General features: G+C 45.8%; 1 protein-coding gene across 2 annotated transcripts in view; it reads right to left on the reverse strand.

Annotated features, from left to right (window-relative positions):
* LOC118390057 (rho GTPase-activating protein 7-like) overlaps positions 1-12,334 on the reverse strand; it is an 80,874-nt gene that overhangs the window by 5,675 nt on the left and 62,865 nt on the right. For both annotated transcript variants that reach the window (XM_035780218.2, XM_035780219.1), the window contains exons 2-11: positions 11,350-11,421; positions 11,137-11,218; positions 10,913-10,976; positions 9,127-10,520; positions 8,834-9,007; positions 5,859-6,018; positions 3,330-3,528; positions 2,920-3,133; positions 826-940; positions 91-312 (exon numbers count right to left, since the gene is read on the reverse strand). In XM_035780218.2, the coding sequence (XP_035636111.1) occupies positions 91-312; positions 826-940; positions 2,920-3,133; positions 3,330-3,528; positions 5,859-6,018; positions 8,834-9,007; positions 9,127-10,520; positions 10,913-10,976; positions 11,137-11,218; positions 11,350-11,421 (2,696 nt within the window). The remainder of the gene's footprint in view (positions 1-90; positions 313-825; positions 941-2,919; positions 3,134-3,329; positions 3,529-5,858; positions 6,019-8,833; positions 9,008-9,126; positions 10,521-10,912; positions 10,977-11,136; positions 11,219-11,349; positions 11,422-12,334) is intronic.

Below are 12,334 nucleotides of genomic sequence, written 5' to 3' on the forward strand. Positions count from 1 at the left end.
GCTTGCTGTCAGAAACTTTTATTGGTCACTCTAGTCATTCATTTTATTTTATTCATTCATTTATTAATTCCATCAGATTCCACCACACACCTTCTTAAAAGCCAGGTCCACATTGTCTGGTCCAGAGCAGGACTCCCAGCCTCTACTCTTCTCCCTGGCCTCTCTCAACAGGTGCTGGGTGGTCTGTACCAGTCTGGCCCTCTCATCCTGCTCCTCCTCCTCACCCTGAGAGGGCGAACTCCGACCCACATCCACCCAGACAGCCTCCTCACTGGGGTTGCTCACACTCTGGCCCGGCCAGAACTCTGGAAGCTGGAAGGATCAGAGAAAGAGAGAGGAAGAGTTAGCTTGACGTTTTCACAAACAGGGCCACCAATGACTTCATCTCGACAACCAGAACCAAATAATGCGTGTTAACGTCTGTCACAACAAACTACATATGACTTCTTGATCATTTGATACACTATTGCATTAAGCGAAGCTATGGTGATTAATCGCCTGTTGGCTTTCATGTTCTCATTTTCTGATATTCTTATTCTGTATAATCAAGTCAATACAATGAACTGACTGAACTGAATAACATAGATGAAGTGCCTCCTCATTTAATTGCCCCTGCAGATGGGTTATGGTTATGAACAATAGGAAAAGTGCCTGTCTGCTTTTTGTAATGTACTTTACGTACTACTGCACAGAGAGAGTACACTCATGAGAGAATGGTGTGTGCTCTGCTGGGTCTTGGCAGTAACACCTACATGCTGTGCACACATGTGATGTGGATTAGTGTGGCTAGAACAGGCTGTACCCTAACTTTACTGTAGTGTGTACCTTGAAGAGGCACAGGGACTCCGTCACCATGTGGGCCAGGCCTTGAGTGGCAGCCAGGTTCTCACTAAGGTCCCTCTGGTCAGGCCTACCCAGGCTGTACTTCCTGTGGCTTGACCTAGGTCAGAGAAACAGGAAATGTCTTTACATCAGAGTTGAAAATGTATGGAGTACAGTTTCTATTGCTATGCTAGGCTTCCATAGACTCATACTATGCAGTTTATTTGTGACCCTTACAAGCAGAAACTGAGAAAATGGACTGTTATTCAATGTAAAAAGCAACGTCAGCATCGACTTCCAAACAAATTAAAATATGTAGCAAAGCAGAACAGCAAAATATTTACTAACGCCACTGTATCCTAGAAGCACAATGTGCCACAACACAACAGTCCATTGGAGTGGAGTTGATTTGTTCTGGTCATTGTTTCCAGTGTGAGAGTGTGACGTGTATCAAGGCAGAACTCTGTTTCCAATGATGGGAGATACAGAGTGTGTGTTGTGTTCTGATTTCCATCAGTGCTCTGCTCTTACAGCCTGTGGGGTAATGGCTGAGCCCGCTGGCTCCCCTGGACTGCTGGCCTGGCACAAGGAAGAGAAGGAGGAGGGGGTGGTCTATTGTCTCTGACTGGCTACATCAGACACAATCAGGCCTGTGCGAGAGGACATCACTGGGTCCACCACGCAACTTTTCGACATGAAGTTGGAACTTCTAGACATGCTGTCAGAATACCGGGTATCAGCAGAGTGTGCAGCTGAGCTGTGTTTGTGTGTCTATCTTTGCCAACAACTACAGATAACCAGTCTTGTGAGCTGAGCGCCAGACTCAAAAGCTAAGTTCATAGACAGATGTGTTTTGAAAAATGAATCATGTGCAAATGTGTCTCCCTGTTTCTCACCTGGACCGTCTCTTTCTCTCCACCCATCTCTCCCCTTTTTCTATTTCTCCCTCCCCTCTCTTTCCCTCTACCCCCCTCTCCCCCTTTTCTCTTTCTCTCTCCCTCCCCTCTTTCCCTCCACCCCTCTCTCCCCCTTTTCTCTTTCTCTCTCCCTCCTCTCTCTTTCCCTCCACCCCTCTCTCCCCCTTTTCTCTTTCTCTCTCCCTCCCCTCTCTTTCCCTCCACCCTTCTCTCCCCCTTTTCTCTTTCTCTCCCCCTCCCCTCTCTTTCCCTCCACCCCTCTCTCCCCCTTTTCTCTTTCTCTCTCCCTCCCCTCTCTTTCCCTCCACCCCTCTCTCCCCCTTTTCTCTTTCTCTCTCCCTCCCCTCTCTTTCCCTCCACCCCTCTCTCCCCTTTTTCTCTTTCTCTCTCCCTCCCCTCTTTCCCTGCACCCCTCTCTCCCCCTTTTCTCTTTCTCCCTCCCTCCCCTCTCTTTCCCTCCACCCCTCTCTCCACTTTTTCTCTTTCTCTTGCAGTAACCAGCTGAACAGTATTAAATATATAATATCTCCTCTATCTAAGAGAAATTATGTCCAGATGGGCGATTCATGCAGGGTTACATAAGTCTCTCTCTCTCTGTCTTTAAACTAAACCCATCCGACAGCTATTCATTACCGCACAGGGAAATAGGGTTTTGGCTACATTACTACAGTTGATGTAATCTCTGGGAACTCAAAGAACCTAACTCCACACTTTAACATGAATCTGATGCTGCGTAAGAAGAAGGAAAAACAAACACAACATTTCAAAAAGACAAATGAAAATCTACGAATGCAAAGCAATGTGCACCGGAGTAATCTTATGCAACAACGTAAGAGGACGTTCTAACTAGGAATGTGGGACAAAGACCCCCAGACAACTGCTCGTCTAGAAGTTGCTCTTACGCACAGATCTAGGATCATCTTACACTCCCCCAATCCTAACCTCAACCATTATGGTTGAAAATCCCAAAAGTGTTCTTATATCAGCATCTAGGGGTTAACTTTGTCCTACTCCTTCCCAGGAGGCAGTGGACTGTACCTGGCTACATTGACCAGCACCATCCTCCAATCCTAACCTCAACCACTATGGTTAAAAACTGCATAGATCAGCATCTATAGTAAGACCCTAGAGTCTAGGGGAAACTTGACGTCATCCTCCTCCTCAGGAGACAGCACCGTACCTTGCTGTGTTGTCCTCTCTCTTCAGGGTGTTGAGATGGAAGAGGGAGGGGGCCAGGCACACAGCGATGTTGGTGGGGGTCATCTGGTTTTCGTCCACGCAGCCCACCACATCTCGGAGGAAGAGGAGGAGTGTCTGCAGGGCCTCACGATTCTCATCAGGCAGGAGTAAGATGGCTGCTTGGGCCGCACAGAACTGCTGGTCTTTGGGTAAGTCTGGAGGTGGGAGCGAGACATATAAGTATGTGGATAGAATTGCTTTGTGATTCTCTCATTGTGCTTATACTATAAAAATGTCCAAAACTGGTTTCAATCTGCCTATTTAGCCAGCATTTGAACCTTTCTTGCATGTTTAGCCAATCCAGTCTTTACTGTACTGGCCCAAGCAGTGTTGTATGTTCTATCCTCTTACATTGGTAGATATGCAGGAAGGACTTGCAGAGCTTGCTGGAGAACACAGGTTCTGGTAGGTCTCTGAAGTACTGCTTCACCATATCAGCCACGTCAAAAGCTGATTGGCCCTCGTAGGACATGGCCTCTGGGTCCGCCTCCACCATGTCGCGCAGGTACTGGATACGAGACTTCACCCCCGACTTTCGAAACAGACCCACCTGAGAGGATGAGAGGGTTAGGAGTGTGTGCGTGTGGTGTGGAATGGGAGTTTTAAATCCAGGATGGCAGGTCAGACTCATGTAGGAGGCTATCCTAAGTCCTGTCGAACTAGGATAACTTCCATTCATCTTTGTAAGTAGGAGATCCCTCTAAAGCACCTCATAATCCACCCTCAACATGGAAGATAAATGAAAGCGGACCTCCCATTCCTCATGCTCATCTGTCTCTGTTCTCAGTATAGGACCCTCCACAGTGTTTAACCATGACTCCAATTTACAGTAGGTCAAGGTGTCACGGGGGTGTAATTCAACCCAGGTGCTGTGTACTCCATAGTATCAATGCATGACACCGATGTTAATAGGTTGGAGAGGAATAGCTGATGGCCCAGACCTGGGTGTCCTTCGCAATCTTAAAGGGACAGTTCACCCCATGAATCTAAGTACCTTGTCAACTGTGGTCCATATTTCATGACGTTATGTTATGTAGAGAGCCCACTGTAGATGGCATGGAATCGGGACTGTAAGCTTGACTAGACCATTTTCGAGGTATGAAACCATCTAACCAACTTTGATATTGGGTGAACTGTCCCTATAAAGCTAGCTGCTACATATATTTTTGGACTTACAAATGAATGATCTATTGATTCTTGAAGAATATAACTTATAAATGCCTCATGAGCTTAGTTCAACTGTCGTACTCCATCAGAACCCAAAATATAATCTTGTTTTACACCAATGTTTGTAAACAATATAAATGTAAACACACAACATTGTTAAAACTATAATGTGGATATAATGGATGAATTGGAGAGTGGTTACATTTCCCGAGGCCCATTACAAAAACTGCTTTGTTATTGTTTGTTTCAATTAAGGACTCTGGCTTTAATAATGCATGAGCAGTACTGTATACAATTGAAGTCGGAAGTTTACATACACTTAGGTTGGAGTCATTAAATCACTCCACAAATTTCTTATTAACAAACTATAGTTTTGTCAAGTCGTTTAGGACATCTACTTTGTGCATGACACATAATTTTTCCAACAATTGATTACAGACAGGTTATTTCACTTATACTTCACTATATCACAATTCCAGTGGGCCAGAAGTTTACAAACACTAAGTTGACTGTGCCTTTAAACAGCTTGGACTATTACAGAAAGTTATGTCATGGCTTTAGAAGCTTCTGATAGTCTAATTGACATAATTTGAATATATTGGAGGTGTACCTGTGGATGTATTTCAAGGCCTACCTTCAAACTCAGTGCCTCTTTGATTGACATCATGGGAAAATCAAAAGAAATCAGCCAGGACCTCAGAAAAAAAACTGTAGACCTCCACAAGTCTGGTTCATCCTTGGGAGCAATTTCCAAACGCCTGAAGGTACCATATTCATCTGTACAAACAATAGTATGTAAGTATAAACACCATGGGACCACGCAGCTGTCATACCGCTCAGGAAGGAGATGTGTTCTGTCTCCTGGAGATGAACGTATTTTGGTGCGTAAGGGTGCAAATCAATCCCAGAACAACAGCAGGACATTGTGAAGATGCTGGAGGAAATGGGTACAAAAGTATCTATATCCACAGTAAAACGAGTCCTATATCGACATAACCTGAAATGCCGCTCAGCAAGAGAGAAGCCACTGCTCCAAAACCACCATAATAAAACAGACTATTGTTTGCAACTGCACATGGGGACAAAGATTGTCCTTTTTGGAGAAATATCCTCTGGTCTGATGAAAAACAAATAGAACTGTTGTGGGGGTGCTTTGCTGCAGGAGGGACTGGTGCACTTCACAAAATAGATGGCATCCTGAGGCAGGAAAATTATGTGGATATATTGAAGCAACATCTGAAGACATCAGTCAGGAAGTTAAAGCTTGGTCTTCCAAATGGACAATGACCCCAAACATACCTCCAAAGTTGTGGCAAAATGGCTTAAGGACAACAAAGTCAAGGTATTGGAGTGGCCATCACAAAGCCCTGACCTCAATCCTATAGAACATTTGTGGGCAGAACTGAAAAAGCTTGTGACAGCAAGGAGGCTTACAAACCTGACTCAGTTACAGCCGCTCTGTCAGGAGAAATGGGCCAAAATTCACCCAACGTATTGTGGGAAACTTGTGGAAGGCTACCTGAAACGTTTGACCCAAGTGAAAAAATTTAAAGACAATGCTACCAAATACTAATTGAGTGTGTGTAAACTTCTGACTCACTGGGAATGTGATTAAATAAATGAAAGCTGAAATAAATAATTCTCTCTACTATTATTCTGTAAACTTCCGACTTCAACTGTATATTGGTTGTACAGGAGGTTAGAGTCCAGTACCTGATCGAGACACTCTTTCCTCAGATAAATTATGGCCTTGAGGATGCTGGAAGGTAGTGGTTCCCCTGTCTGCTGCACACCGTGGAGGAGGGGTACACCAAACACCCTCCTGCCCTTCAGCTCTGGGGCTTTGGTCTTCCTCGGAGGCTTTGGGAATGTCCTGAGGGGAGACACAAACAATTCAAGATGGACTTCTAGCGTTGCTTTTGAAGGTAAAGAGGTATTTGTTTTGAAGTTATATGAAGATAGGGCAACTATACAGAAGTATGACTAAGTTGTTGCATTGTATTTTATTCCTTATGGATATGTTCTACTTCAAACAACACTGCATTGCATATTTGTACAATATGTAAGAACCCACTGGACAAAAACTGGTTGAATCAACGTTGTTTCCATGTAATCTCAGAAACAAAATGATATGTAATGACGGTGAATCAATGTGGAAAACTGATTGTATTAGCAAAAAGTAATCAATGTAAGGGAAATGTCTTTTTTTAACCTAAATCCAATGTTTTGTAGATTTTGATTTGTTGAATTCACCTTAGTTGACAACTCAACCAAATGTAAATCAAAACTAGACGTTGAACTCACGTCTGTGCCCAGTGGGAGCCTACATAGGTATCTGACCAAGACTCACACATGCACTTAGCAGAGGGCTTTGTGTACGACTCTGACAGGATATTTCTTTTAAAGCCCAGCGAGTGTTTTCATAAGCCAGCAAGTGAGTGCCATGGTAACGGCCAGTGTAGCCAAGAAGATAACATGAAGGCAATTTAAATCCTCCCTCTCAAAGTTCAGGCACCTTGAGATAGCTAGCTTCAGAGCCAATCAAATGTATGATGAGTCGACTGGAATTAGATTCACAAATGTTCATACAGCATGCTTCTCTTTGATAGTGCTCTCTCCCATTACGGACTGCATTTACATTCTAGTCTTCAGCTGTTCAATTAAAACATATCTTCTGCGTCCACCTCATTTCATTAGCTTAATGGTGTTCTGCTCATGATTTCATGTAATTGTGTGAGTGAGGGAGAGAGAGTTTCCTGTTTGGTCATGTGTTTGAGGAGCCCCAGCCTCTCCCTGCTAGGTAATAACCACATGTAGATTTTGTTCATTAGAGACAAAGCCAAGGGGAAAGGTGTTTGGCCACAGCAAATAAGACAACAGTTATCTGGAATGAAACTTGTACAGAATACTGAAGCTCAGGATCAATGGGAAAGCGATGAGAGGCAGGAGTAGGTTATTTATTTTGTAGTTAGCTCAATGATTGTTAAAGCAAATAGCCCAATTACTCTGCTCTCAAAAAGTCAATTACCCTGTCCTTTTGCCTTAAAGGGGAACTCAGCAGATGCTACATCAATTGCTACATCAAAATGAATTATATGTAGAAATTGATTCTTGAAGAATATAACTTGTAAATTCCTTCTTGAGCTTATTTCAACTGTCGTACCCCAAAGTGTCAATGTTTGTCAACAAAGTAAATGTAAACAAACACTATATAGCCTCAAAGCATAGTTAAAACTATAATTTTGATATAATGGATGGCCAGTCCTTGCATCCATAGCCCTGTCTAGGAATTTGAGAGTGGTTACATTTCTCCAGCCCCATCCCTAAGCTTTTTTACCAAAACAAGGCTGGGGAGACGCTTTGTTATTGATTCTACTGCTGATTGCCGCTTTAAGCAATCACTTTTACTCCAGTTCGCTACACAAATTAATAATGTCAAACACTTTATTAATTGATCCATGGGGGATCCAAGGTTAGGAGATCAGATTTCGAAACATGGGTGAGGAAATAGCTACAAACAATGAAAGCAAAACTCATTCTGACAGATTGGGATGTGTTGACTTCCCATCATGAAGATAGATAGAGGACTCATCATGGATATAACCCATTTTAGTATGGACGTTGCCATTGAGGGCTTCCTCCATTTTAAAGTAGTCAACTGGGTGGGGATTCCTATGAGTTGGGAGCAATCAGCCAATGAAAAATAAGAAAATGGACTACTTTAAGATGGAGATGCTGTCACAGACGCTATAATGGGACAGATACGAAGATGAGTCCTCTATCTATCTCTATCAAATCTCATGTTATTTGTCACATGCACCAAATACAACAGGTGAAATACTTACTATAAGGTCTACAGCTGTTGTATTCGGGCGCATGTTACATCTATGGTTCCTGGTACGTGTTTCCTGTGTAACGCTATTTGAGGTCACGGCCGTTAACCACCAAAAGGAAATGTTCCTAGCCACTATGTTTGAGTTAACATTCCACCATATCTTTCATTAGTGTACTCTCTAGGCCATAGGTCTTCACCCTGCGCTGGAAACCCTTCACCAAATTCTAGCAGATGGTAAGCACATGCCTGCCTCTTTCAAATCAATAACAAACTAAAAACGCAGGGAAACTTTGGGATGTGTAAGCACTTCACTTTTCCCAAATGTAAACCGATGTTTTGCCAGAAAGTAAAATTGTTTGAGATCCAAGCTCCCTTTAATTAAATAAGAGAGAGAGAGGCCTGGCCAATGCCAGAAAACTTACCTAGACACACCCCTCTAAGAGCCAGATGGGAGTGTACACCACAGACCTTAACCAAAAAGGAATGAAGAGAAGCTGTCTATAATTTCTAAGCTGAAGGTCATACTTTGTCATTTCTTTCAGACGCTGAATTTTTTAAATATTCTTTTTCGGCAGGGGGGTTTATTGCTCTTGAAACATTCTGTGTTTTGTCTTGTGAGAGGCACGGCAAGGTTGCAGCTTCACATAAATAATAAATGAACCTCTGAACATGCTGCCTCTAATCGTCCTCCTCTTCCCCTCCTCCCTTCCTCCCCCTCTTCCCCACCACCTTTCCCCATCCTCTCCCTCATTGCTCTCCTCCTAATTTTGGTCATTCATCCCCTTCCCTGCTTCTTTCTCCACACCCTTCCCCATACCATTCCATCTCTCCCTCTCCCCTTCCCCTTCCTTACCAGTTCCAGCCCTGCTTGCTAGATGGGGAGTACTTGTCCATGAGAGCAGTGAGTTTAAGCAGGGAGAGTTTCTGCAGAAGGTGCAGCTGAGTAACAGACTGGGCCTCGACTCCTGAGCCGCTGGGGGTAACTGATGGAAGACTCTGCTCACTGGACCAGTGGTGCTGGCTCTGTCTGCATACATACACAACAGACAACAGAATGGCAGCCATATTAACGTGGGCTCAGAGAGGGGGTGATAGAGTAATAAAGACTTTTTAATGAGTACTCAGACCAGCTGACATTGCTCTCACCTGATACTACATGGTGGTGACTGTGCCTCAGGGTCATCTCCATCCGCAGACTCCTTCTCTAGGTTCTCCTCATCCCCTTCACCCTCCCCCTCCATGGCTCCTGGCCCCAAATCCTCTGCCTCCTTGACCTCCAGGTGGATGTGATTGGAGGAGGACGAGGGGCAGGGCGAGTGTGTGGAGCGGCGGTTAGTCTCCGATTCACCGTCCTCCAACAGTTTGTCTGTCCAGGTGTTGACGAGCTGCTGCAGGCCGATGATACGCTCCATCACGCTGTCCAGCGCGGAGAAGACATCATCGTTTTCGCTGATCTCCCCCGTCTCCGCCTCCCCATGATGCTCCACCTCCTGGCCAATCACCTGGCCTATCGGCACGTTGTCATAGATACTGACCCGGTGGTCCAATGAGGCTAGGGAGCTGCAGCAGGTGGAATCCTTGTCCTTGGCCGCTGCACATCCCCTGCTCCGTCTCCCGCGGTACCCATGGAAACTCCCAGTTCTCCAGTTGATGGAGGTGTTGTCTATGGGCAACAGGAAGTTGTTGTGAGTGAGGGCTGTGGGGAATGTGCCTGGCTTGTGCCCCTGGGGGATCTGGAAGACCAGGCTCTCGTGGTTATTTCTGTCGTTCTTGTAGTCCTGGTGCTCTCGGACCGGGTTTCTGTGGAGTCCCCCCTGGTGCTGTTCACGGACCCGGCAGTTGCTGCGTACTCTGGTGGTGGGGCTGGGGGTGCTGACAGTACTGCTGCTCTCTGAAGGGCTGGGGCTGCTGCTGCCCGAGTGGGGGGAGGAAGGTGAGGAGGAGGCCTGGCTGCCTGGACGGTCCCTATCCCTGTGCCGCAGGGTGGAGATATCCAAACACTGAAGCCGTCTCAGCCTGTGCTCGACATCCAGACTATCCTGGAGCACGGGGCCAGAGATGACCAGCCTGGCCCTGCTGAGGCCACTGTGGGTGGGGGAGTGGAGGTTGTACGTGCCCCTCAGACGCAGTTTTTCCATCTTCCTCAGCAGACTGGGGCCCTTCTTCCTGGGGGGCTTGTCAAGGAAGCGCTCCTCAGCGCTGCTAAAACTGGGCGTCTCACCCCCTGGGGAGGGGGGCCCGCTAAATGAAGTGTCTAGGGATGGGATCTTGTTGATGGAGGAGCAGCGAGAAGAGCTCCCGCTGGTCTCCTGGTCATCAATGGCGGTCTTGGGGCTCTCACAGCCCTCGCTCTCTGTGCTGCTGGTGCTATGGAGGGAGTAGACCTCGTGGTGGTCGTTGGCGTCACACAGGGACATGCCCTGGCTGTCCGGTGAATGTAGGAAGCCCATTCCCTCCAGGCGACGCCAGCGCCTTGTTCGCCTCTCATAGGCCCATTTTGTGCTGATGGCACAGGGCTCCTCGTCCTCTGACCCCTCCCCCTGAGAATCACAAGCAGACAATCAAGATGCTGTATAAGAAGCCATGTAGCAACAAAAAAACAAGGCCATCTATTTCTGGACATCGTGTAACTCTTCAGAGACATCTTTCACAAAGACTACTACATTCTGAGATAACTAGACTGAGAAAATTATTATGCAACATTATTAATTCTAGATGAGTTTCTGCCCTAATTATTTTCGCTTTCGCCTCACTTTCTCAAACAGAGACTCATGAAGTTAGCTCCACCAACCCTCAAAACTCTATCTATCCAGCCATCAATATCAGTGGAAATGAAAGCGATAAATGCTAACGAGGAGCTTTTCCTCTGGTTCCTCCGGCGGCTCTGACAGAGTTGCCATGTTGGTGTTCCATGGTGTTCACTCTCACTCACCTGTCTTTTTGATCTGCCCAGCTCCAACCTCAGCTCCACACATTTGTTTAAAGTGCTTAATCTCCTGGAAGCAGAGAGGCATGGCGGTTAAACAAACACAGCAGCATGAGACACACTCCCAATACAGACTCTCTCTCTCTCTCTTTCTATTTTTCTCTCTCACACACTCTCTATATGAGGAGGTGCTGGTGAGGAGAGAGTGGATGGAAAGTCTAGCTTCTCACCTGCAGAGGGAATCTAGCGCGTCCTTATCCAGGAAACCATGATCACTCTTTACCCAGTCTATAGCAATGGGGAACCTGCAATCTGAAAGGCAAACAAGGCAAATGAAAGTGTGATATGACACTGTTTGCTATGGATCAGCAAACATATGGATGTGGTTTGTACTGTAATAGATTGTGCTTGATCGCTTGAGAGAATTCATATTTAGTATTTACCTTTGTATAATTGCACGTACTGGGGGAAGCCGGCCGCTCTCAGCCAATCGCAAGCCTCCTTTGCTTCGATCTCTGCAAACAAAAACAATATTCAAATTCAATTAAGGTCATTAGTCTCCCAAGGGCACAGCGGTCTAAGGCACTGATCAGTGCTAGAGGCGTCACTACAGATCCAGGTTCGATCCCGGGCTGTGTTGCAGTGTAGCAGCCGGCCACGATGGCGAACAATTGGCCCAGCGTCGTCAGGGTTAGGGGAGGGTTTGGCCAGCTAGGATGTCCTTGTCCCATCGCGCTCTAGCGACTCCTTATGGCGGCTGGGTGCATGCACGCTGGTTTCGGTCGCCAGCTGTACGCTGCTTCCTCCGACAAATTGGTGCGGCTGGCTTCCGGGTTAAGCGAGCAGTGTGTCAAGAAGCAGTGCTGCTTGGCACAGTCGTGTTTCGGAAGACGCATGGCTCTCGACCTTCGCCTCTCCCGATTCCGCACAGGAGTTGCAGCGATCGGACCAGACTGTAACTACCAATTGAATATCACGAAAATTGGGAAGAAAAAGGGGCAAAAAAAATAATATATAATAATTTCTGGTCGGTCCATTTTAATAAGAGGGCAAATATATTAAGCAAGCTATTTTGCACTTTAGTTACATTCGCAAAAATATTGAGGACAAAAATTAAAGTAACACTCATGTTGCTCTCATCTCTGAGAGGGTATCCGTTAAAGCTGGAATCCTTAATAGTGAATCTGCCATATATCCGTTTGAGATATTACAACAACAAAGAAGTTACTTCAAGCAACAAATACTGTTTTCCTTCTGACATAATTGCACGCACAATTTTTTTCCCTTGATGCAGGGAGCTCCCCCAAAGCTCCCCACCTCTGTTTGTCAACAAAAAAACACCAATAACAACGGCCGTAGAGCGGACAGTGGTGCAGTTTTGCCCTACTGTGGATTCCATATTTAAGTGGCTTTTTGGGAGAGGCCAGC

The sequence above is a fragment of the Oncorhynchus keta genome, chromosome 11 (genome assembly GCF_023373465.1).
Source record: "Oncorhynchus keta strain PuntledgeMale-10-30-2019 chromosome 11, Oket_V2, whole genome shotgun sequence".
Taxonomy (NCBI): Eukaryota; Metazoa; Chordata; class Actinopteri; order Salmoniformes; family Salmonidae; genus Oncorhynchus; species Oncorhynchus keta.